This window comes from Ursus arctos, unplaced genomic scaffold (assembly GCF_023065955.2).
Source record: "Ursus arctos isolate Adak ecotype North America unplaced genomic scaffold, UrsArc2.0 scaffold_12, whole genome shotgun sequence".
Classification (NCBI taxonomy): domain Eukaryota; kingdom Metazoa; phylum Chordata; class Mammalia; order Carnivora; family Ursidae; genus Ursus; species Ursus arctos.
The window spans coordinates 6,616,031-6,640,449 of NW_026622786.1; the positions used below are offsets into that span (position 1 = coordinate 6,616,031).

Below are 24,419 nucleotides of genomic sequence, written 5' to 3' on the forward strand. Positions count from 1 at the left end.
CACTATGTCAAGTGTAGATATCTGGGTAACAGGACTCTTTCTTTTCTCTCCTTTTTCTTTCTTTCTTTCTTTCTTTCTTTCTTTCTTTCTTTCTTTCTTTCTTTCTTCTTTCTTCCTTCCTTCCTTCCTTCCTTCCTTCCTTCCTTCCTTCCTTCCTTCCTCTCTTTCTTTCTTTCTTTCTTTCTTTCTTTCTTTCTTTCTTTCTTTCTTCTTTCTTTTTTTAAGAACCGACTTCTGCTACTCATGAGATTCTATTGCCAGTTGTATATCTGGTGTAGTGTCCTGCAAACTCTCTGGCTCTCCACACAGATTTGCATGTGCTCCATATTTGCAGCATCTGTGATATTGTTGCTGAGCTCAAAGTTTTTGCTTCTGGGGAGCCCAGAATGCTCAGCATTTAGATAGAAGATCCTGAGCACCCAGTCCTAGCTGGACCCCGTGGTTTCAGTGAAGCCGAAGCTCTAGCTCTGGTTTTCCATCCTCCACGGATGGTGTCCTTTCCACCCTGTGTGCAGCTTCATTGATTTTCTCCCTGTCAAGTGTTGCTCTCAGTAGCATAATGTCATGTAAAGGATCAATGGTCCGTGCACCTGCCGTGGGTATTGGCCTCATTCTGAAGCAAAGCAGAGTTGTTCCCCTCTCCAGAATCTTCAGAAAAGTGCTGCCTGCTCAGCAAGACCCCCTTGGGTCACACTCGCACAGGAGTGCAGGCTAACACCCAATTCTCATTTCTTCCCACTCAGGCTACAATTTGGACTTTGCTTCTGGGAGAAGCATTCGCGTTGTTAGCCGACTTTCCTTGCTCATCAAATCACCTTGTAGGAGCAGCAAGGAGTCTATGATGTTCCTCACTGTGTCAATGTTGTCTAGTGAAATTGGCCATGAAACATTTTGTTCCTTCATCTTTTTGGTCAGTTAACAGTCTCTCCACCCTAGGACCACCTTCTCCCCTGTTTCCCATTCCTCTCGGAGGGGCCAAGAAGCAAAGGCCTCCTCAGGATTGCAGCAATTCAGGAAGCAGAAATGAAACACACAGTTACTTTGCTTCGTTTGTCCGCCACGTCCCTTTCCGTGCCCGCTCACCAGCAGCTCTGTTCTGCTGGAGCCCCTCGTATCCTCATAGGACACTCTCCATTCGGTGTGGCATCTCCTGTGAGAGCCGAGAGTGCTGAGACTCAGCAACGTCATATCACTTGCCCAGGACCCCTGGCCAGTGGTTAGTAGGATCTCAGACCCGCACCAGCTCAGACTGCCCACTACTCTCCACTCGGTCCTGTCAGGGCCTATGTGGGGATGCGGTTGGCCCTGTCCTCTCTGCTTTTGTACCAAATTATTTGAAACAGTTGTAAATGTAAACAAAAAAGTTGCGAGACTGCCCCCAGAGATCCCTGTGACCCTGCCACACATCTGCCAACTCCTACCCTGTGAGTCACTCTGTCCTGTGAGCAGAGCCAGGGGCTCTTCCAGACCCTCTGAGAGATCAATGTCTCCATGAGGCTCCATCCAAAAGCAATGAGAGCTGAGAGGTCCTGGGCCTTTTCTGTTGTCACAAGGGGTGCCCAGGAGGCTCTTCACTTGGCTGCCTGGCACCCCTGTAATGCTGCCCAGCTCCCACTGACAACTCCTTCTCCCCATGCCCTAAGAACTCTCTAGGACCTACTCTCTCTAGGCTGTAGGAAGAAGGTTACGACTAACGGAATGATAGGAATGAACTTGTGTGCCCATGCCAAGGCCTGGTGGACTGAAGGGGGTGATTTTCACCTCAGGGACTTTGCAGGCTGGGCACCTGCCGTCCCAGCATCCCTAGGCTCGGACACAACACTGACATCTCCTTCATACACGTGATGTTTGCCTTTGTACCTGCTCGCAGGGTGGTCTCTCAGACCGGAAGGGACATCAGACGTGGGTGTTCTGGGAGTGCTCAGCTAAGGAGCCCTGGGGTGGATCCCATTGAAATCTCTTCTTGCTTCAGCCCCGATGCAGGCTCCCTGTCACCAGGGCCCATTGAGTGGAAACGTGACTTTCCAAAGGGCAGAGGTGCAAATGTCAGGAGCGCAGACACAGCCAAGCACCCAGGTGGCCAATTCTCTGCGACAGCAGCTGAAACAGCAGTTGGATTGTGGTGACAACAGAGCCAGGCTCGGCCTCTCCTCTGCCATCGGGAGCCTGGACGCCAAGATGGGTTCTGGGAACCAATGGCCGCTCTTCCAAGGTGAGAGGGACGGGGAGTAGGAAGTTCTAGTCCCTGTGTTGGTTGTCACAGGCTTGTGGCTGGAGGCAGCAACAGGGTGAGGTCGAACCCCATGATGCTCCAATCCAGCGAGGTCAGCAAGAGCCCGGTGTTTAGTATCAGCTCTGCCCCAGGTCCTGGGTTTGCAACTTCCTAGCTCTTTAAGTGGCCAACTTATTCATCCTCTTACCTAGTTTCCCCTCTGTCCCTTCATCGGAAAGCGCAAAACTAGTATCTCCATTCCATCGATGCGGAGAAGAAGAAATGGCATAAATTTTGGGGGGCCTGATTCAACAGAAATTGCTTGACAACATCTATGAATTTGTCACGTATAATTTGTGGGTCGCTGTGGGGCTTTAGCACTCAGCAAATGGTTTCGGGGCATTGTTTCATGGGGGGCGGGGCAGTTGTCAGCGGCTCCACTTTCACCGGACCCCATCTTCCCTGGCTTTCTCAGAAAGGCTCCTGTGCCCAGTTTTCTCTCCTACGACATCTTCAAGGCAATCTTCCCTGTTCGGTGCTCACAGTCACAATGGTAATACTGGCCTCACAACACTGTCTCCCACTTATTTTTCTTTTTTCCCTTTTCTAAGGACATAAGTGGCCCCTTTCTTACATGAAGTGCACACGTCACTCTCTCCTCTGACCCTCCATCTAGTTCATCATCTCCCCTCATCTCCGGGGCCTCGTCCCCAGCTTCCTCTTCATCAGGACCCACCTCTTCTCAGATTTCCTGAAGACTGAGCTTTCTGACCTTCCCCTGGGTCGTGCGTTCCTTACCCTCCTGCATTCACTGCCCCTTCCTGGAGCCTGGGGTGGCCTGGGGCTCCTCTGTCAGAACTACCTGAGAAATGAGGAGATGCAGTTCTCAGGTGGAGGTGACATAAGCAGCAGACTGTGGCACTGGGGAGAGGCCCCAGAGAAAGAGCTCAGGGAGTGTTCGGGGAAGCACAGCCCCGACAAGGGCCTTAGAACTTGACGTACTTACTGTCTTCCCCCTCGAGCCTCTCTGTCTCTTCCCCATGGCGCCCACTGTCGTGGCCCTGACTCACCCCGCTGGCTCAGTTCCTCTCTCTGTGACTCACCTTCCACAGAGGCCTGAGCAGGAAACCAGGCTCCATGCCGGGTTCTTTGTGCATTCCGGCTCTGAGAAAAAAATGCCACAGACAGACTGCCTTGTCAACAACAGAAGTTGTGATCTCACAGTTCTGCAGGTGCGGTAGAACCACAATCAAACAGGTGCACATTTGGGGCCTGGTGACGCTGCCTTCCTGGTTCGGAGGTGGCTGCCTTCTTCTTTGTCCTCCCAGGAGCGAGGGAGCTTTGTGGGGTCTCCTTTATAGGGCACGGATCCCTTCTAGGGGGCATCTGCCTACCAGATGCTCACCCCACAAAACCATCACATTGGGGATTGTGATACACCCCTATGAACTGGGGGCGAATACAAACTGTCACGCCATGGCAGATGGTTTTATTCTGTTTTGTTCCCATCTGCTCCCCCCTGTAATCCCTCCATGGTGTTGAACAGGTCACCTGTTTCTACCCACCCCTTTTCTCATTATCCTTGGATTTGTGTATTTTTTCCAATTTCAACTGTCCAGAAGGGAGGTTAGAATATTAGGTTCCGTGTCCCCCAGATCCCTATTTAATCATTTACTGAATTAGGTACATACGTACATACAGACACACACATTTGTATCTCAGGTCACATACACGATGTATATTCCGTGTGTGTATTATCCAGAGTGTACACGTATGAAGTGCACCACGTGTTGACACGTGTTGTGTCAACTCCCCAGCTTTCTCTTCCCTAGTTGCTCCCCAAAGGCTTCCCTTCAACTTTGATTTTAGCTGATGTCTACAGTCTCTTCCCACCAATAGCACAGCCTCTTTCCAGCCTGATTTCCCTGCCTTTGTCTTCTCTTCTCCGGAACTCTTTGTTTTTACCAGTTCTGCTTCTCTGATTTCACTTTTGTCAACTGCAAGCACATTGGCCTTCTGGCATTCTTATCCCTACAGGTAGTGTGAGAGAGATGAACAAAACAGGAAATAATCAAAGCGTGTCCATTGGCTTCCCCTCCCCTCTGAACACTCGGATGGCCTTGGTCCTTCTGTCCGATGTCGTCCTTTGAGGTCAGTGTGGGTGGAGGCTCAGAAAGATCATGAATAACAACAGATCCTGTTGATGTGCTTTTCCTTCCAGAGCTGGGTTTGGATGCTTCCCTCTGCGTGAAGAACCCTCCCAAGCTGGAGGGCGATGCCACTGAGGCCTCGAGGGACAGCCAGTGTGAGTGTCAAGCCTTTGGCCACAGGAAAGCCCTCGGTGTCATGAAAGAGAAGATTCCCAAGAGAAAACTGCAGTTTGGCCAGTGGAGACTCGCATGCAGATTCCGTGGCCCTCAGGCTTAGGGAATGGAGGTAATCACGCCCCCTTTGGCTCTTGGGGCACGGATTCCTATTGCTGTCCTTCAGATGATAGCTGCACCCCCCCAACACACTCACACTGCCTTGTCTTCCTCGTTTGGTCACTCCCACAGCTGGTGCTACCTCTGTCTGGGCTTCCGTCTGTTTCCCTAGGGACTGCCACCCTGCCGGCCCTGCCATCTCCATTACCTGGTTGCATCTGAACTCTGCTGTGTTCCTGCTGGGGCCGTCCTGAGATCCCCTCTCCCCTCCACTCATGGCCACGGGGAAGCAGGCCTCATGGCCCTCCTTGGCAAAGCAGCATCAGTTAAACATGTCTCCAAACACACGAACTTTGCCAGAAATCACACACTTTCTCGGCTTCTCTGCCTTCCTTTCCTTCTTGCCCAACTCTGAGGCCTGGTCCTCCCGGGAGCACTGTCTTAATGAGTCACTTGCAAAAGGACTCACCTCCTGGGTCGTTCAGGGAATCTGACCTACGAGGACACGTAACCCTCACCTTCTCCATGTGAATAAGAAGTGCTAAAGCTGAGGAGAAAGAGCCCCCATGAGAAAAACTAAATGAGAACCTGTCACAGCTGGGAGTGCCACACCGGACTGCCTGGAGCTAGGTTTCTCCTCAGCCCCTATAATGTAGAAGGCACGTGTTGTGATGTGCACTGGGTGTTATACGTCACTGATAAATCATTGGACACTACCTCAAAAACTAGTGATGTACCATACACTGGCTAAAGAAACAGAATAATAAGTAAAAAAAGAAAATGAAAGAAAAAAAGAAAAAGAAGACAAGAAAAAAATAAATATTACATAGATACCCAGAGTCCAAAACAGAATCTCTTCCCTGATCAAAGGTCAAAGAATTTTGTGCTTTCTTTCCTCCTATGACAATGAAATCGACAGTTCACTAGTCACTGAGTGGATTTCACAGCCCCCTGCAGGTTCACTGCAGATCGAAAAAAAATATTTTAATCAAATTTTGTTCTTATACAGCATCTCAGTAAAGAAGCTTAGGTCTCTTTCTCCTATGTTAACCCATTTGCAGGTCCTTCTTTATACCAGGGTAAACACTGAGAGACTCTTTCCTTAGGGAAACTTTGGAAAAGAAGGGATGAGAATCTAGAGAGCTAAAACGAATGCCTTTTCATTTTCACTTCAGAGTTTGGTGAGTCTCTGCATTGAGAATAGTCCTAGAAATGCCCCAAGGGCTATCCTGTGTGAGATTACCTTCAGAGAATGTTGGTGTCCCTGAGTGAAAATGACTAGGGCCATGGTAACACCCCTGCTCTCTTTTTGTGAATTCCCCTTTGAGTTTCTCCTCCTTGAGTTCTTCCCTCTGCCCCTTTGGGCTTGTTCCTCTCCAGCCAAGTGACCAAGAATGTCTACTGCTTGCCCACACCTCCAGATCAGAGGTTTTCCTCTCCCTTCCCCCACATGTTTGCACAGGGCCTGAGCCAGGGTTTCAGGCCAGGGTTTTCAGACACAGGTCACATGGCTTTAGGGGGTCCTCATCTGCACATGGCAGAAAGGAACTTGGAGATAGGCTGAGGCCCCTGTTGGCTCTGACATTCTAGGACTCATTCCATAGCCTGGCCTCCTCCTCAGAAGACTGGGACAAGGGTGAGAAGGGGGTGTGTTTGTCTGCCAAGGGTCCCCTCCTTCCTACAGCAGTCTGTTTCTGAACGTGTGTGCTGGGTGCTAGGTGCATCCCTCTCTGGGAGGCATGAGAAAGCCATCACTTGGGATTCTGATGAAGGGGGCTCAAGAGTGAAGTGGCTACTGAGGAAGGGGTAGTTGGGATCTGGCCAAAGCTCACAGCAGCCTTGAGCTGGGATATCACCAGGCTCCCGCTGGGGGGTGGGGGAGCACAGGGGTCCCTGGATCCTGCAACACAGGTGACGCTCAGTTTAGTGAGGTATTACTTCTGACCTGTGGCTCTCACTCTCCCCCTCTGGCTGCCTGCGGCTCCCCCTTTAGGCTCCTTCTCTGGACAGGGGTTCAGCTTGCTCCTGGCCTCTGTCACCAGGTAGCCACCCCTCCAGGCTCAGCCATCTGACCAAGACTCACATTTGATTTCTCTCTCTTTCTCTCTCAGATACCAAGTACTTCAGAAGCTAAGAGATTCCTCATGTGAAGAAAACCCCATCATAAACCCCATCACAAAACCCCATCATTTTCCACTTGATGAAAAGAAATCTAGAACAGCAAATCAACTTAAAGCCCAAACACAGCACAGGTGGGATCCTTTGCTGAGAGTCTACATCACAATCACAAGCCATTCTCTGTGATTTTGACTGCAAAAGACTGCTTTGATGAGAGAGATTCTAGCCTTCAGCTCCAGTTGTGAGAAATCCCTCAGGAGACCAATGCCTGACTAGATGACACAGTTTTGACAGACCTTAAGTCTTGCTGCTCTCAGTTCCACCCTGCAGAGAACCTGAGTCAGGAGCACCATGGAAAAAGACCACAAGTCAAACTGGACATTCTGGGCCACCAGATGGGCTGCGCTAGGAGCAGACAGCATTAACTATGCGGTGTTCTTGCTGGTAAGGTTTAGCCTGAATTTGAGCATGAGGAAGTTACCAGACAACTTGAGAATGTAGACCATTGAACAAGATGACTGGACTGTCTTTCTTCAAACAGTCAGTGTCACCACATAGAAGAGACAACACAAGCGAGAAGAGATATTTTGGGTTCCAAAGGACTAAAAAGAATGTGTTCCTTTTTTTTTTTTTTTTAGTCCTTTTGAACCCAAAACATCTCCTCACCGTTAGGTGGCTGTGTCTGCTGGTGCTGACATTTCCTTGTTTGTAGGGGACAGTCAGATGTCTTGGCTTAAGGGTCTACATCCTGAAGTTGTCTGATCATTTCCTCCTGACTAAATTCAGCCTAACCCTCTGGCCAGGACACTCCATAGTTAACGCTGTGTGTGTCCCAGCTCAGCCCACCCGGAGACCAAGAGGGTCCAAGTTTGCCCATCACCATTCTTGTGACAGCTTCATTGGTTACTTTGCTATGGAGGGCCTATCAGATCTGTTCATAGCAGGACACATGATTTTCTTCTAAAATTAGCATTTTTGGCAAGGGGTTCTCTGAGAATGTATGAAGATCTTCTTCTCTAAAGTCTTTTTCTAAAATTTTGCCATCTTTAATGATCCCTGTGGTGCATCATAACCGCATCTGTGTTTGTACATTGGAAGAATTCTATCTAACTTTATCCTTCCTATACAATGTGTATTTGCTGGCATTGTGCTGTGGAAAAGAATATTTCCTCCCCATTCTATATCATTAAAGTATTTGTTTTGACAATCATTGTGCACTTGTGAATTTTATTTAATTAATATGTTCAAAGAGCCAATATATAGTACATCTTTAGTTTTTGATGTAGCGTTCAACGATTCGACTCGTGTATTTTTTGCATCTGGTGCTCTAATCCCTACTATCATGGTTGATTTGATGTATCAGGGTATACAGTAAAGTAAATCGTCTTGGTTCTCCTCGCCATATTTAACACTGAGTCTCCATCTCTTTTAGCCTATAGTTAACTTATGGGGAAGAAATTTTGACTGTTTGTCGTTCTGTGGTATTTGCTTTCTTTTCTTCTTATGTGTGCCTATATGTGAGTGTGGTGTTTAAGAAGGTTGTAGAGGTAGGGCTGAACATTGCACCAAAAGTTTTTGGACATCTTTGGTTCCGTATTAGCTTGTCAAACTTTTCACATTCAGTTTCTAAGTTGTAAGTGACCCCTCAACCTCAAACGTTTGACATTATTCTATTTTCTCTTTACCTCCGTCTTAACCTGACTCTTCGTATACTATTGTTTCCACCCACTGAAACAGATGCTGCTTATTCCTATTTTTCCCACCTGCTCCACTCCCAGATTTTTGTTTTACATCTACAATTGAGTCTATTCAACAGTGACCAGCTGTTCGAAAGCCAAAATTTCCCAGTCATCTCTCGTTGGGTGAAGTTCACCTTCAAAGACTCCTAGTGATGGAATCAGGACTCCCTGAGTGTTGTGTATTGAATACTCTTTTTCTACTACCTGCACACATGGACATCGTGGCTGAGTAGAAAGTACTTGCACAATGAGTTTTTACTGAGACTCCGTGCTGGGTGTGGAGCCTGCTTGTGATTCTGTCTCTCTCCCTCTGGCCCTTCCCGCCTCCCCCCTCCCCCCCCCCACCTTAAATAAGGGATGGGAAGGGGAAAAGGCAAATGAAACAGAAAAACAAAATAAAGGAAAAACAGGAAGATTCTAGCAATATATGGTGAACACATCGGAGAAAAGGAAGAGCGATAATACAGCAAATGAAATTGATTCTTTAGGGCAGAAACAATTGGAAGTAAGAAGGTGAAGAGGGAGAAGAGATTAAGATGTGGAGACAAATTTGACTTGAAGAGAAAGTACAAAAGTCAAATAGACTGGCAGATATCGGTCTGGGGATGTTTTCAGTTGGCCACAGAGGCATCACGCTTGTATATTGTATGGATAATATTAAGTGAGCTTTTCATGTCACTCAACCCCTTGCCAAATTGCCATCTGAAAATGTGACTCCAGTTCAATTATATATACCTTGACCACCATGCCATATAAAGTAAGACATATTTTACCATGCTAGAGTTAAGAAACTGGTTTGGGGGCCTGGGTGGCTTCGTCAGTTAAGCACCCGACTCTTGATTTCGGCTCGGGTCATGATCTCAGTCGTGAGATTGAGCCCAGTGTGGGGCTCAGTGTAAAGTTTGAGATTCTCTCTCTCCCCCTCTGCCCCTCTCCTGCTTGCGTGCTCTAAATAAATAAATAAATAAATAAATAAATAAATAAAATCTTAAAAAAGAACTTAAAAAAAAACTGGTTTAAGGCTTAGTTGTGAGCAACCGATGGCAGTTTGCACCTGCCAAACTCCCAGTGACGCCCTTGCAAGTAGTGTGGATAGGCAGTGAGGTTTGTTGGGCTGGGCATGCAGAGGCAGGTAGTAAGCCCTATAAAAGTGAGGACTGAAGAACATATTTATTTGCCTTTTGTTTGGCCATTTACATTAATACGGAAAGCGTGTTATTTGCACAGTTAGAACTTTAGAATGAAAGTACGTTGACTCTCGAGCTGGTTTTTCTTGATTGTTTTCATCTTTTTTTTTCAATCATTATTTTTTCTTTCATCTTTCTCAAAACTCAGTTTTCCCCATAGCAGAGTTGGGACTTATTATTGCAGAAGTCTGCTTGCTCAAGATTCTTAAAAGCAAAACAAAACAAAACAAAACACTAAAGAACTTTTGAGCAAAAGTTTAAGAAGTTCTGCTACAGCCCATCCACTTGCTTGTGGGATTTATGTAGATATGTTTGTTTTTGTCCTTTTTGCTGCAATAACAGTGTAGCCTTGCTAGAATTATACAGAACAGTATATTTATTTTCATCAGTTAAACAGCGTAGTGTAAAATGGACATTACTGGAAAAGGATAGTGATTTATATGAAACCTCAACAGAGACAAACTACCGCCGTCACATGCAGCAGTGGTCTGTGGGGAACGTGGTGGGGAAGGCTGGAAAATACTGAACCCAGAGCCAGGAGACTTGGTTTCTAAATCCAGCTTGTCATTCTGTAGCTATAAGGCTTAAGGTTACCTAGGTACCATGTGCCTCAGTTTCCTATGGTTGGAAAGTGGGAATGAGACCGGCTTCACCCACTTCACATGGACTATTTGAGGATAAAAGCAGGTAAAAATGCAATAACGGTCGCGAAGATTTTATGAGCCATGAAGGGATCTCTAAGTACCACAGTGTATCACTATTATCATGACTATTCTAACTGTTCAAGGAAAGCAGTGGTGATCAGTGCAATTCTGCTCGTTCCTCTGGAAACTAACGACCTTGTTTTGTGATCACTTTATTACTGATAGGGCCGTTTTCTGCCTGGTCTGGTTGTGTGGCAGTATTCAGATCCATTTCTCGGGCTATTTCTTGGGCTATGATTTCATGTTCCCAGAAGAGGGCAGCAAAACTCCAGTCTGAAGACTGCCACTTCCTCAAAGTGTCTAATGTAGTGTTTGGAAAACAACTATACTGAAAAGAGAAGAGCTTTTAAAAAATTATGGTCTTTATGTGACAGACAAGGCAAATCTCATTGCTATAAATAAATACCATAACAAAAATACACTCATTTAAAATAATTGTTTGCCTTTTCTTCGTCCTCTGAGGAAAATAATTTGGGCTATTTCTTTAATCTCAGTTTAATGATTTGACCTGTACAACCAAAAACCTCTGGCCATGTTTTTCCATTTAACCCCAGATTTTTAGATCTCACAGAGCACCAATTCTTAAATAATTTTTTTTAAGCATGAAGAGAGTAAGTTGTTCAGGGCTGATTCTTTCCATTTAAGATGACTGGCTAAGTCCAAAGAATGATTCCCAACAGTGTCTAAAAACGTCTGCCATAACATGCGTCTGTGTCATTCAGAGCAAATGTCATCTGTATCTAATATTTCTTATTCAAATTTGTTTAAAAATATGCTTGTGCTTGTATACCTTGTAAGAACATCAGCAGCTAACATTTGAACTGTTCTTTTCAATTTTTTTTACTTTAATTTTTAAAATTATGTTATGTTAGTCACCATATAGTACATCATTAGTTTTTGATGTAGTGTTCCATGATTCATTGTTTGCATTTTTTTTTTTTTTTAGAGAGAGAGAGTGTGAGTGAGGGGAGGGATGCAGGGGAGGGAGAGAGAGAATCTCAAGCAGGCTCCATGCTCAGTGCAGAGCCCAATGTGGGGCTCGATCCCAGGACCCTGAGATCATGACCTGAGCTGAAATCAAGAGTTGAACGCTTAACCGACTGAGCCACCCAGGCAACCGTGAACTGTTCTTAAATAGCATGTAAGGTGCTTTTCTACATGTTATCATGTATGTTGATAGCCACTATCCCCATCTTACCGATAAATTTTCTCATCTGTGATTAGAATAGCTGTTCTTTGCTTGAAGAGAAAAGTGCAGGCGGGGGTCCCTTGTGGCAAGAGAGTCCTGAGGTGAGTATTTTCTCTCCCCTAATAGGTGGTACAAGAGGTGGTACAATTCTGAATCTGATCCTTTTTCTGTGTGCTTTACTGTAATTAGAGATGGGGTAGAACGGCTTTCAGGTATAGTTTTTCAATCCCTTCTGCTTTTATCAGCTCATTGCTAGCTCTGCTCTTTGAAAAAAAAAAAAAAAAAACTACTCTGTTTCCCACTCCACTCCCTCTACCACCTCCCTCAAGTCAGAGTCCTCGTCCCATCCCAGCTAAACCTCTTCCTGTTCCTAAGAATTGCATCACATTCTTGGCTTAATGTAGACCAACACCCCCACACTGGCACCAGAGAGTGTACAGACCTCCTTTATTGGTTGAAAGTTCTTGTCTGGTGAGCATGGAGTAAGTCACCCACTTCCTGACTTCCAGCCCTGGCTGAATTTGCATCTGGAAAAGAAAATATTCCTTGGATTTGTGTTTGCTTGCTTATAAATATCCTTCACTTCACCCCTACCCTGGAAGGAGGAAGATTTTACCAAGTAGGTAAAGCGTGGAAGGGCATTTGAGGGAGAGGAAAGAGTCGGCATGCCTTGCTATTTCTAATTCTTCACTTCTCCCTCTCTCACACACAGACTAATCTGGCACCGACTCCCACTGTACAAACGGGGATTTCATGAAGGACAGTAATGTCCCCCATTACTAAACCTGGTGGCTATATCAATCTTTGTCTTACCTGACACTGAGCAGAAACGGACACCATCAATCTCCTCGATAGACTCCCTGTCTTCCTTTGGTTTCCACACACTGTTATTCCCCCCTACCTTCCTCATGGATCCTAGGCACCTTTGCAAGCTCTCTACCAACTCCTTAGGTGTTGGTGTTCCTCAGGACCCTGTCCTATGTCAGCCTGTCTTCCCTCTACACATCATCTGAGAAATCTCCTCTCTTCCATGGCTTTATGAGAGTTATATGCCGGTGACTCCCAAATCTCATCTCCCCTGAACTCCACACTAATATAACAACTACCTTCTGGAACCTGTCTGATTGGATATTCCTAAGTCATATTAATCAACTCACTTTCTCAGACTATTCCTCTTCTGATGTTCCTTTTCTTAATATATGCCACAACATCCACCCAGTTGCTCTAGCTAGAAACCGGGGATTCATCTTTGATTTCTCTTTTGCTCACTCTCTCCATTCAATCAATAACCAAGTCCAGTAAAATCGACTTCTTTGAATCTACCCACTTATTCTCATCCTCACCTGGCCTAAGCAGTCACCTCTGGACTTTTGTAAGTCTTTGCTGGTTTCCTGCTTCTAGTTTTTCTCCCCTTGGATCATTTTCCACCAGCTACGAGAAAGGTTTTTTTTATAAATGCACTTCTGGTAAATTCACCTCCTCCATTTAAAATCATTTAGTTGCTTCCCACTATCCTTAGGCTAGAGTCCAAACGTCTTAGCATGGCTCGTAAGCTCTCCACGATCAGTCACCTGCCTAGCTGCCATCAGCCTGCACTCCACTCATGCTGGGCTCCCGTGGTGCAAACACACGCTGCCTTCTCTTGCTTCTAGGCCTTCACAAACTCTTGTTCCTTTGCCTGGGCCTCAAACCTGTCTAATCTAAATTCTACCCCCAAATTGTCATTTATCTTATTCCTGAATCAGACCTGAATTTGGATACTTAATTTTAAATTATTTCTTGAATTAAAACCCCAGTTCACCTCATCTCACCTATAGATTTCTTATTTCTTTGAAAAATACCTCCAAAGGTATGTTCCAATGAAAATATATTTGAGCTGATTAACTTAGATCAGGATTGACTTTTACCATAGCCGAATGTGAGCTGGAACATATTTTTTAAATTACTGGAATGTTTTCTGGATTGTTATTCATCATGGCATTCTATCTTGGGAATTTTTTCTTCATTTCCAGCTGGCTTACACCACTCTCCTTTCTCACCTCTCAGCCCTTTCTTGCCCTCGGGTTGCCCTACACTTGCCCCCCGATGGACCCAGTTTGCATGCAGCGGTAGCTGCTGTGGGGCTGTGGTTAAATAGAACTGCTCAGACTGCAACAGGAAAGCACTGAATCGAAAGCAAAGGGGAGGAAGCACAAACCGATACCCACCACAAAGCTGCTGAGTGCCCAGCATGACCCAAGCCGCACCCTCTGATGAGGAGCCTTGTGGAGGAGGAAGAAGCCACAGCGTTTAATAAATCATCAGCACAGCCTGTCCTCCACTTCCCCTGAGCCAGCCTTCCTGGGTCACCCATGAGTGTCCCCAGGTCTGGCCTAAGTAGGTGGGTGATGACAGCAAAGCCACCAGAGAGGCAGAGGCTGGGGGAAAGTCCCTGAAATGAATGACTGTGGACCTTCCGTCTCAGACGCTCCACCTGGTCCAGCTCTGTGCATGTTTTGAAGGAGCTCTCTGTGTGGGATGGTCAGATGAAGGACCCCGTGGTCCCTAAAAGTCCTTTGGCTACCTGCCTGACAAGCTGTTTCTCGTGGTGGCCGAAACTGTTTTATTTTATAAGGAAAGATCAAGTCCCTATGAGCTACCGTTTGAGAACTTGAAATTCACACTCACGTACACATGACTATCTGCAGACTCTTTGCTGACTTCAGGAGAGGGAGCAGGAGAAAGGAACGAGATGGCACATCAGAGAAATGTTCCACCTACTTTCTGAGTTTGCCCATCGCCTACCCTGGCTTTTCACACTTGTCCCCTTTGTTGTCAAAGGAGGTACTGATTGTTCAGCAGCCTGAATTATAGGTAAGCATGTGGAAAGTGCAGGGAAGTGGGTAGTAGCTATGTTTAGATTTGAAACGCTGGTAAGTTTGGGAACTCCGTGGACTGCTAGAGCCTCGTAGTGGCTCATTCCCTCTGGATCTGGGGAGGTGGGAGCCGGGCCCTGCTTCTGCAGCTGGAGAAGCAGAGCACTGAGAAGAGGCACAGCCATCTCAATCTGGAGGAAAGGCCGCTTTGCTTGGCTGAAAGTGGGCACTGCGTCTTCACAGAGTGCCAGACTCACACTTCACATAAGAGAACAGGAAATATGGTTCGTGCAGCTGGGAGGGGAGAGAGAACTCACTGTGGACCAAGGCTGTGAACTCACTCATGGCCTTCTGTCACCCCATTTTCCTCTCCTGTAAGTGACCAGGACTGACTCCTGGGAGCACTGGGGAGCAGGTGAAGCATGCCTTTGGGCAAACCCCCTTCCCTTCTGCTGACTCACCTCTGCTGATAGGCTCCACTTTTGTGTTCTCTTCATCCCAGAAAATCTTCCAAGATCTAGATCGTTAATGAAATTTCAATGGAGGAATGGTAGGTACTTTGATAGGAGGTGAGGTGAGGGAAAGAGTTCTTCTCTTACAAGGCCAGATCTACAAGTGGCAAAAACGTGGTCTCTGTTTTAGCAGCCCCAACAGCAGTGAGTTGGAATGGATCCTAATAAAGGAAAAAGGGAATGGAGTCTGTAGTCAGATGATTTTGCTTTGAAACGATCCTTGCCTCCCTCCCTCCCTCCTTCTTTCCTTTCTTCCTCCCTTTCAGAGAGGAAGGACGGGGAAGTAGCCAAGAATCGGAAGCTCCTTGAAGCTCAGAGGAATGCTACAAGCTTCCCAAGCCAGACTGCCTGCCCAGAGGTTGCCCGCTGACTTGAGTGGTCAAGGACTCATTCTGTTAAACCCACAAGTTGTGTTTAATAACCAGGCATGATCCAAGCTGTACAGAGCGGGCTGACCGTGCTCCCCAGGTGCTATCTATCAGCTTGTGACCTGCCCTGCCACACTACATTACTTACACAGGGAAATGAACAAAATGAGTGCAAAGAAGGGGAAATGATGAGTGTGAGCTGCTTTTGAAAAAGCTTCCTCAGGAGGAGAGAGATGAGTTGGCTGGAGGGCACGTGAAGTAAAGAATGGATTTCATTTTTTTAGACCGAGAGAGGTTTAAGTATGTTTACATACTTGAGGAGAGATCTCACTTCATTCCTAAATTTTGATTCTCTCCCCTGGGGAGAAAAAAGAAGAGGTTTCTCTGAAGATTAAAATTAAATGAAAATCAAATGCACGGTGGTGGCATTTATACCGCAAAGCCCTTTACACATGCTAATTATTATAACTATCATCATCTAGCATCTGTACAGATGAGTAAGCCCTGGTCACAGCTGATCTGTCTCGGGCTTTTCTACCCTATGTGACGCGCTGTGAGGAGGAGGTGGGCTCTTGAGTCGGCAAGGCCATGATCTGCCAGGGACAGGCTAATAGTGGTGTGACCTGTATCTCACCATGCTTTGAACTTTGGGGAGACAGTGTGTGCCTCCATGAGTGTGTGCGTCTTACTAGATACAACAAGTTTCTTATTTTAAAATCCTCATTTAAAAAAATGGACACATTTCAGATCCAACATCTCTCTAAAAAGCTTTAATTTAGGGAAGACATTTTTAGAAATTAAAAATACCCTTCTTGAGAGGCAAGAGATATACAAATAGGATTATAAACGTGGATTTCTGCTTAGACAAAGAAGCAGTTTCCTAAAAGTTACCTCATGTTAATTCACAGCTTTGTTAAGAAGGGTCAACACTTTATCTTTTCTGGCTATTTGCAGAATCGCATTATAATTGTGCTTTGATACAAATTTGGCAACAGCAGCATGATTCCTTTCCTAATTATCTACAGTGCTCGCATACTTTCACCGAGTAATTCCCATCAGCTCTACACAGCATGATACACATAGCGAATCAGTGAAGTTTTTATTCTTTTAATTATTTGCTTTGCAGTTTTGCTCTGAACCATCCCACCTCCATTCCTATAGCGTAAAGATACCCTGCAAATTCCATTCCCACATTTCCTCTCCCTTTCCTGCCTGGCTTTCCAACCTTAGGACGATTTATGTCTTCATTTCTGGGTGCATCTCTTTGCCTATTCCTTATCATCCCTCCCCCGTCCCTTATGCTGTCCTCCTCTTCCCCTGGCCCCTCTCTGTCTCCAGCTTTTATTACTAGCGACCCTGTAGGCCAGTCCCATTGCATGTTCCTTCATGCATTACACGAACTAATTTTTTGAGGGCACTGAACAGAACAATGTGGTATCATTTTCCCAGAACAAGCAGCCACTTCTTAGAAATAGCTGTACTGAGATAAAATGTATATTCTCTAAAGCTCACCCCTTTAAAGTACACCATTCAATGATTTTAGTATATAGTGTTTTGCACCCATCACCTTAATGTTAGAACATTTGCATTAACCCAAAAAGAAACCTGTACCAGTTAGCACTCACACACCGTTTCCACTCCCCCACCCCCCTTTTGCTCTCCCTAATTCTAGGCAACCACTAATCTACTTTCTGTTTCTATGGATTTACCTGCACTAAACATTTTATATAGATGAGCTCACACGATAGGTGGTCTTTTGTGCCCGGCATCATTCACCTAGCAAAATGTTTCTGAAGCTCCACCATATTGTAGCCTGTTTCTGTACTTCGTGGCTTTTTATTACCAAAGAGTATTGCACTGTATGGCTGTATCACATTTCATTTATCCATTTGTTGGCTGCGGTACATTTGGGTAATTTCCTTTTTTTTATTATGCGAATAAAGCTGCTATGAACATTCACGTACAAGTTTTCATGTGGGCATATGTTTTCATTCTCTTCGGTAGATAGCCAGGATTGGAATTGCTAGGTCATATGGTAACTCTATTTTTAGCATTGAGAGGGACTGCCAAACCATTTTCCAAAGTGGCTACACTATTTTACTTTCCCATCACCAGTGTATGAGATTTCAATTTCTCCACATCCTCACCAAAAATTGTTATTGTCTGCCTTTTTTTATTTAGCCATTCTAGTGGGTGAAATTGCATTTCCCTAATGACTTTCTGTGTTATTAGTCATTTGTGTTTTCTTTGGAAAAGACTCTCTTGTAACTGCCCGTTTTTAAGTTGAATTGTCTTTTTATTATTGAATTGTAAGAGTTTTAAATATTCTAGATACAAGTCCCTTATCAGATTTATGATTTGCAAATATTTTCTCTCATTCTCTGGGCTGTCCTTTCAGCTTTTCTCAAGGCATTCTCTGAACACAATAGCTTTTAATTTTGATGAAGTTCAACACATCAATCTTTTGTATTGGTGTTCTCTCTGAGAAATCATTGCCCAATCCAAGACCACAAAGACTTACTCTGAAGGTTTCTTTTAAAAGTCTTATAGTTTTGGGGCACCTGGGTGGCTCAGTCGGCTAAGCGTCTGCCTTGGGCTCAGGTCATGATCCCAGAGTCAGTGGGGAGTCTGCTTCTCCCTCTCCCTTGACGCCTCTCCCCTGTTCATGTGCTCGCGCTCTCTGTCAAAATAAATAAATAAATAAATAAATAAATAAATAAATAAATAATCTATAAAAAAATAAAAGTCTTACAGTTTTAGCCCCTACATTTAGGTCTGTGATTCATTTTGAGTTAATTTTTGTGTATGATATTTACTAGAGGTCCAGCTTAATTTGTTTGCATGTGGATACTCAGTTGTTCCAGCACCATTTGTTGAAAAGGCTATTCTTTTCCTATTGAATTTTCTTGGCCTCATTGTCAAAAATCACCGGACTATAATTGTTAGGGTTTACTTGTGGATTCTTAAATCATTCCATCGATCCAAATGTTTATCCTTATGCCAGTATCACACCGTCTTGATTACTGTAGTCTTTCAGCATGAGTCTACCAACTTTGTTCATTTCCAAGATCGTCTGGCTATTCTGAGTTTCTTGCATTTCTGTATGAAATTTAGGACCAGCAGAAATTGACAAACTGGTCTTGCAATCCATAAGAATGCATCTGCCCCTAATACATAATGAAACATTTTCTTCCATACTTAGAATGAAATTGGATAAGGAAGACTGAGCAAGTCCGCTCTGGAATGCTAGAAAGCAAGGGCATCCTTTGACAGGGGAACCAAACGGATGGGGGAGGGGAATAAACCAAGTCAAAAAGCTTGTGAACTTCCCACCCTGGTGAGAGGAATGTTTGTTCAGGGAGGCAGTTTGATCTAGCACCAGGGGACATTGTGGAAGATAATTGAAATTGTTAAGTCCATTGATCTCCCCAGAAGGAAAAAAAAGGGGGGGTCTCCAAGTCAGCAGTATTGTTAGTTTGTTGATTCTTACAGAAGATTCCATCTAACTGAGGGAAGCAGCTGGCCCTTTCTCAGGGCTGTAAGACCCTGAGGAAAAATGAAGAAAAAAAATGAAGAAATCCCTCCATGTCTTTGCTTACCTCTGTCCGTAGCGAGCACTAAACTTTGTCTATCTTTGTTACCCTTCCCTTTTATAAGTTCCTCAAAAGGAGAAGGAGGAGAGGGCGAAAAAGAAGAAAACCCTAGTGGGAGAGAGGGTGAGAGATGCTGGCGATAGGAGAGGAATTCCGGAGCATCTTAAATGAAGGATCTTTCAGGCCCTGCTGGCGGAGCCTACTAAGGAGGAGACAGTATGGAACAAGAGGCATAACGATGGTCCCCTTCTCTGACTCAGTGATCCAGCTCCAGGAGTTCATCCTAAGGAAAGAAGACATGCAAAGAGTGTGAGTGGCAATGTGAATAGAAAGATGATCTGTGATAATGCCCGCTGGGACACCTAGATCCCACAATAGATGCTCTGCGACACCCGGGCACGTGAGACAGGAGGTGATCACCCTGGTCCCACTGTCAACATACACCCTGAGTTGCCTCGCTCCTCACTGCACCCTTCACTTCCCCAGGTTCCGGTCACACCTTCTGTCATCCGAAATATTGCAACGACCTCTCAACGTGTCTTTCTGCTTCCGCCCCGCTCCCCATCCCCTGGTCTACTCTCAACACCGTAGTCACAGGGATCGTTTTGAAAATGAAAATGTGTCGATCCTCCACTCAAAAGCTTCCACGGCCGCCTTCTCATTCAGCAGAAAAGCTGGTGTTTTTCTTGGTCCCATGCCCTGGCTCATCTGGCCCCCCTTACTCTCTGACTCCATCTGATACTCTTTCCTCTTGCGCACTCCACTCCGGCCCTAAGGGTTCCTAACTGTTTTTGAACACACCAGGCCTTCTCCTGCCTCAGTGACTTTGAACTTGCCCTTCCCTCTTCTCCCAGATACCCATTTGGCTTGTTCCCTCAGCACCTTCAGATCTGCTCAGATGTCACAGAGGAGACTTTCCTTCTCTGACCATCCCATTTAGAATTGCTATCCTTCCCCACCCCCGGCTCACAACGTTTCCTATTCCCCAGCCTTGTTTTTTTCTCCCCCCACCCCCGCTGCCCCGCCTCGCGCTCTCGCACTTGTCACCTAGACTGACTTATGGATTTGGGTTATCGGCTGCGTCCGCCCATAGAAGCTGTGCTCTCCGGGAGCGGGGATCCGTGCACAATGCTCCCGGCTATAGCCTCAGCGTCTTGATCGTGCCTGGCGTGGAGAAGCTGTTTAATAAATATTTGTTGCATGAATGATTATGTCCACAAAGTAATACTTATGAAAACGAGGTTGTGATTTTGAAAGCAGGAAAGTATAAAGGTATAAACTGTGACACGCGCAGTGACCACGGCAATGTGGTGTCAGGCCGTCTGGAGGCTGCAGCATTGGAGAGATTTGGATTCGAATCCTGACCCCACCGCTTCTGAGTCATGTGACCTTGGTCAAGTGCGCTTAACCTCTAGGTTTCACCCTCTGCAAAACAGGTATAATAATGCCTCCCTCATGGTGTTGTGAAAATTCCACCACGAAATAATCTCGCGAACACCTGCCACATAGTAGGTGCTCTGGGAACACTGAATCCCTTTCTTCTCCTGAGGAAGCACAGCTAGCCCGTGGATGAGAACTGAGCGGAAGCAAGCACAAGTGGAAATAGTTAAACAGAGTGCTTAAGCATATTTATAAACATTTTCTTTCTGTTTTCGTTTCCTCCCCGTGCCTGGGTCTATGTAAGCAGCGGTCGGTGGGAGCAAGTTTCCTCCAGTTAATCTCCGGGTCTGGCTTCACCTCTGACACTCACAAGATATGTGACATTAAGCAAGTCCTAACCTCTCTGGGCCTGTTTCCTTATCTATAAGACGAGGCGGTTGAATTTAGTAACTTTTAGTCCTCTCGAGGCTTTAAATTCCATAGTTCAAATAGGCAGGCCATTCCACCTGGCTCTGCGCACTTCAGCCCAGCCTTGCTCAAACGTGAGGGCCAGATGTTTCTAATCTTCGGCATAAAAGACTCTATTCTTTGGCTTTCAGAGGCCAAAAGAAACTGGAAAGTTTAGGAAAAAGTTCTACGCAGATGAGATTTCCTTCTCTCCGACTCCTAAACGGCCGCGTTCATACTGTTCAAACTTGAGAAAACAAGAAAAGCAAAGCAGGTAAATATATACCTTTGGGTCTGAATCAGCTATGTGAGCTTTAAGTCATGAAGGAAAGCGTACGTGTGGTTTTTGTTTTTTTGTTTTTTGTGTTTTTGTTTTGTTTTTAAAACAACAACCAAAAAGGAGACGTCAGCAGTTCTCAATTTGTAACTGTAACCTTGTCCCCAAGAGGCTGTGAGCCAAGGGAGGGGGCTCGGCTGGAGACTCCCTGCTCTGGAAAGCTAGTGGTTTGGTTTTCTTCGGGTTGCCCCCCTGAGGCGGAGGAGAGGAGGACATTTGGGTTTGCAGGCCTCTGGCCAGTGTCAGCAAGTTTGCAGCTCTGGCCTCACTTCCCTGAAGCTAGGGTGGGGTGGGGGGGGGTCAGCTGCCCTGGCCTCCCTCCAGCGACCGAGCCACAGGGGATTCAAATACCCCATCAGCTGCAAGGCTCTGGCTTTACCCAGCTGAAAACGGACAATCTCATCTGGGAAGGGTCATTTCAAAAATGACAGAACTGCCCAAAGTCAACAGAGGGAACAACCACAACAGAAACTTTCTCTGCAATGTTTCCTTGTAATTACCAGCCCAGCCCACCAGAGCTCTGGCTGGAGTCACCATCCACTGTCGCTGGGGCCCCTACAAGGCCTTTTCCGAGTAAGCCCCCGCCGACCCAAGCAGCGCCTCCGGTGCTCCTGCCGCGCTCAGCCACTTGCCCTGACAGCAGGGAGAGTCCAGACTGCGGCGCGTTTAGCAAATAGTCAACAAGAAGACCCCGTAGAGCTCGTTTATTAGGATCCCTAAGAGACAAGGAACCTCGGCTCAAATGATGTGTCCAGATTCGCAGCGTGTAAGTGGGGGCAGAGCTGGTCTCCTTATTCTTCACCTGGCGCTCTTCCCAGACTCATACACCCAAAATAGCGAGGGTAACTTTAAAGTTCTCTTTCTCCACCTTTTCTTTCCAACCAGATCCTACTTTGTTGACCTTCAAGGCTGTGTAGAGAAGCATAGTTTGAATTTAGACTTGAGGACAATGACTACATCTTACACGATGTGTAAGGGTACCTTGTGCGTACCTCAGGGTTCACGTTACCTAGTTGCCCACCCCCGGGCAGCACTGGGCGGTCAGCAGGGAGCGCAGTGGGTAGGGTATGGGCTTAGTTTCCACACCTGCAAAATGGGAACGATCATAGCATCTACTTCATCACGTTGTCATGAGGAGTTCATGAGATGATTCGTGTACTGCACAATGAAAAACCCAACACATGTTAGCAGTTGTTAATATCCTAGAGGGCATTTTTCAAAAAAAGATTTCGTTTATTTATTTGAGAGCAAGAGTGAGCATGGGTGGGGTGGGGGAGGGAGAGGGGGAGGGAGAAGCAGACTCCCCACTGAGCAGGGATCCCAAAGCAGGGCTTGATCCCAGGACCCGTGAGCTGAAGGCAGATGCTTAACAGACTGAGCCACTAAGGCACCCCTATCCTAGAAGGCATTTATTAGTCCACTTTACAGATGAGAAAATTGAGGCTCAGAGAAGCTGAGGGACTGTAGTCATACCTTTGGTTAGCAAGAGAGCCAGGATTCAGTGTCCTGCCTCCACATCCATGGCACTTGCCACTCCGCTGTTGATTGTGTGGACAGTCAAAGGTAGTTCTGGGCCATGTGTCAGACGTGTCTGTCCCTAACATCATGGGATGGCATGTTTCCCAGCCTGAGGTGCTGGGAAATGGATGCTTCAGAGGGGACAGAGGCCCCCATTTGCAGCCTTTTTATCAAGCAGTCTTTGCACAAACACCAGCCAAGGAACTGAAGCCCAGATTGATGCGTGGCCCAAGCTGGGCTCAGGATCTAGGTCAGAAGCCCTTGAATATTCGCAGCTTTCCTTTCTTTTTGCAATGCTTCCACAATCCTCTAAGAATACTCTGCTCACTCTGATGTGACAGGCCTCTTCACACTTTTTTGTGGTATAGTATTTTGGGGTATCCATCTGATTCCCCTATTGGAACCATGCTCAAGGGGGGCCAAAGGTGATATACTGAGGTGAGGGAAGACAATATGTGAACACTTGTTTTTATTATTCTTTAAGATACTAAGAAAATTAAACTACCAATATTCAAAAACCAGTACAGTAGAGCTTATATTATTTATAATAAATATGCAGTTGTTGGGTATGTGATTTTTTTTTTTTTGGCTTGAGTGGCATGATGAAAAGAGTTTGGAGCAACTGTTCTAGAAAGTAAGCTTCTACAGAGCAAGAAATATATCTAGTTCTGATTTGTAGCTCACCCTTGTCCTCATTATCTAGCATTAAATGACCATTCCCCAAATAAATGATTGGCACCTACATGAACTTGTCTTTTTTTGTTTCTTCTCCTTTTGTCATCCATCTAATACTATGTCTTATTCAATATTTTCCCAAGACATCAGCAAGTAATAAAGCCAGGTTTGAGAAGTAATACAAATTGCCATGAGATGATTGGAAAGTGCAAAACTGGTAGTCCCAGAAAAGAGTTAATGGAATATTACTCAGCCATAAAAAAGAATGCAATCTTGCCATTTGCAACAGCATGGATGGAGCTAGAGAGGATAATGCTAAATGAAATAAGTCAGTCAGAGAACGACCAATACCGTATGATTTCATTCATATGTGGAATTTAAGAAACAAAACGAATGAACAAAGGGGGAAAAAAAGAGACCAACTGAAAAACAGACTCTCTTAACTATAGAGAACAATCGATGGTTAGCAGAGGGAGGTGGGGGGATGGGTGAACTAGGTGAAGGGAATTAAGAGCACACTTATCACAATGAGCACTGATACAGTGAACTGTTGAATCACTATATTGCCCCTAAAACTAAAATAACACTGTATGTTAACTCTACCGGAATTAAAATTAAAGAAGAATTAAAGGAGGTTAGAAAGGCGTGCAGAAGGCAAGAGTAAAACCTCACGGCAGAGCTCATAGGCAGCAAGTCAGGCATGGAGCACCAGCCCTGCTGTCTGAGAAATCGAGTGTGATCTGAACATCTGAGTATTTACAAAGAGAACACTGCCCTCCCTCTTCCTCTTAAAGTTGCAGAAAGCAACACAATGCGATGGGCACGGGTCTTAGAGAAGTACCAGCTCTATTACTCTCCTGGCTTGGCTATCTTGGGTGAAGCCTCAAACCACCTGCTTTCCCCCCCACCCCAGAACTATTTCAGTTCTTGATCCACAAATGAGGTTGGACTGGATGACTTTGGAGTTCCCGTCATGCTTTGAAGCAGCCCCAAATATAGACGACGTTGGTAGTTTTCTGTGCTGGAGGTTCAAGCAGCAGGGATGGGCATCTGGACTCGGGGTGTCCCATCCCAGCAGCGTTACCCTTCACGCCCTTGTTCTGCAGCATAACTCGAGAAGGCGTTTCTGGCTCGCTGCTAAACCTGGGGTCTCCAGTCCTCC

At 45.8% G+C, this 24,419-nt stretch overlaps 1 protein-coding gene across 1 annotated transcript in view; it reads left to right on the forward strand.

Annotated features, from left to right (window-relative positions):
• Nucleotides 1–7,957, forward strand: part of LOC125282141 (neuroblastoma breakpoint family member 6-like) — a 47,155-nt gene extending 39,198 nt beyond the window's left edge. Inside the window, exons 20-22 of the mRNA XM_057310764.1 lie at nt 1,973–2,212; nt 4,434–4,648; nt 6,747–7,957. Coding sequence (XP_057166747.1) covers nt 1,973–2,212; nt 4,434–4,639 — 446 coding nt within the window. The 3' untranslated portion in view covers nt 4,640–4,648; nt 6,747–7,957. The remainder of the gene's footprint in view (nt 1–1,972; nt 2,213–4,433; nt 4,649–6,746) is intronic.
• Nucleotides 7,958–24,419: the final 16,462 nt, after the last annotated feature.